Here is a 1,588-nt window from a genome sequence, read left to right as displayed (position 1 = left end):
CGAGAATAATTATAGTATATTTTGATTATCAATTATAAAATGTGTATGTTTCCGAGTTTTTGTTTAAGCACGTGAACGCACCACGGCTCCATGGTGGTCAGGTGACCCGCAGCAGCAAAGCAGATCTCTGTCTTCTTCCTCGATGTCGGAGGGGACTGTTTTCTGGAGGAAATGGGCTCTGGCAATGCTTGAGTTTGATCACCCAGAGATCCGACCAGCTGAGTCTGTGAATGGCGCCAAAACAGGACCCTAAACCGAAATTTCAAGAAGGTCGGTGTGGAAAAAAAACGAGGCGGATGGTGGCTGTGAATGTGGATGAGGAGGGGGGCGGGTTTGTTATTGTTCAGCCTGATGGACCCAGTGTCCAGAAAGGCTTCCATCAAGGCTATAGTATTATTTTACCTTAAAAATCTACCTGAGGATGAATTTTTCTTCCCAATCGTTTGGAAAATTGAAGAATTTTAACGTATATTTCCTGCTAACTGAGAGCTATATTACCCCCATGGTAGATCCATGTACCAGCTGGTAATAAACTAGTAATTAACCGTTAACTACGTACCACATTAAAAGGAAAATGCAGTATTTAAGCTTTATTACAGTCATATATGTTTGTTTTCCAGGTGAAAGAGTCCTGTGCTTTCATGGGCCACTGCTCTACGAAGCAAAGGTTTGTTTCCCTCATGACGTTTTTGGATATTATTATTACCTGTTTTTCTTTAGCTTTATAATGTCAGGCATCAAGTGAATAAATCGCTCTATTTTCTCTCTTTCCAGTGTGTCAAAATCAACATAAAGGACAAGCAGATTAAATACTTCATTCACTACAGCGGCTGGAACAAAAAGTGAGCTGATTGGTGACTTTTCCCTCACATCTGCTGCTGTCTGAGTTCATTTTTTAAAATAATGTGAATAAAAGCAGAGCGGCTGTGTTTCATAAAGTCTGTCCTGTCCTCTTCTTCATTGTTACAGCTGGGATGAATGGGTTCCTGAAAGCAGAGTTCTCAAATATGTGGACAGCAACCTTGCAAAACAAAGAGAGCTTCAAAAGGCCAATCAGTGAGTTTCTAAATGTTTCATCCATGTGACTTTCTGGGTTTGATGAGACATCTCTACCTTTATAAAAGAAAATTGGTCATGTGACTTTGTTATAGAGGTACACCAATGACTGTGCAGGCTGCTTATAGACAGCCAATAGTCTTCTGCTGTTATATTTCACAATGTTTTATGATTCTTTTATCCTATTTTTTATTTAGTTCACCCCATAGTGTTCTATTGGATTTATTCCTGGGAATAAAATAGCTTCATTTTGAGCTCTGGCTGTTTTTTTCTTCATAAGTTTACTGACAGAGACCATAGGTGTTAAGTAACAAAGTCAAATACTTTGTTACTGTACTTAAGTACACTTTTTAGGTATCTATACTTTACTCTATTACTTATTTTTCTTCCTACGTCTGACTTCTACTCATTACATTTTCACACAAGTATCTATATTTTCTATTCCTTACATTTAAAAAAAAAAACGTTACTCGTTACTCTTGGCTTCGGTTGAATGTTTATAAATATTTATGTCATGTCATGTGCTCCATCC

The 1,588-nt window shown here is 38.0% G+C and overlaps 1 protein-coding gene across 1 annotated transcript in view; it reads left to right on the top strand.

Annotated features, from left to right (window-relative positions):
• Nucleotides 1-80: 80 nt before the first annotated feature.
• Nucleotides 81-1,588, top strand: part of LOC107100911 (mortality factor 4-like protein 1) — a 15,953-nt gene continuing 14,445 nt past the window's right edge. Inside the window, exons 1-4 of the mRNA XM_015399587.1 lie at nt 81-270; nt 621-667; nt 775-842; nt 970-1,056. Coding sequence (XP_015255073.1) covers nt 231-270; nt 621-667; nt 775-842; nt 970-1,056 — 242 coding nt within the window. The 5' untranslated portion in view covers nt 81-230. The remainder of the gene's footprint in view (nt 271-620; nt 668-774; nt 843-969; nt 1,057-1,588) is intronic.

The sequence above is a fragment of the Cyprinodon variegatus genome, unplaced genomic scaffold (genome assembly GCF_000732505.1).
Source record: "Cyprinodon variegatus isolate N-32 unplaced genomic scaffold, C_variegatus-1.0 Scaffold1027, whole genome shotgun sequence".
Classification (NCBI taxonomy): Eukaryota; Metazoa; Chordata; class Actinopteri; order Cyprinodontiformes; family Cyprinodontidae; genus Cyprinodon; species Cyprinodon variegatus.
The sequence above is the reverse complement of the archived record's forward strand: the minus strand, read 5'-3'. Positions and strand labels throughout refer to the sequence as shown.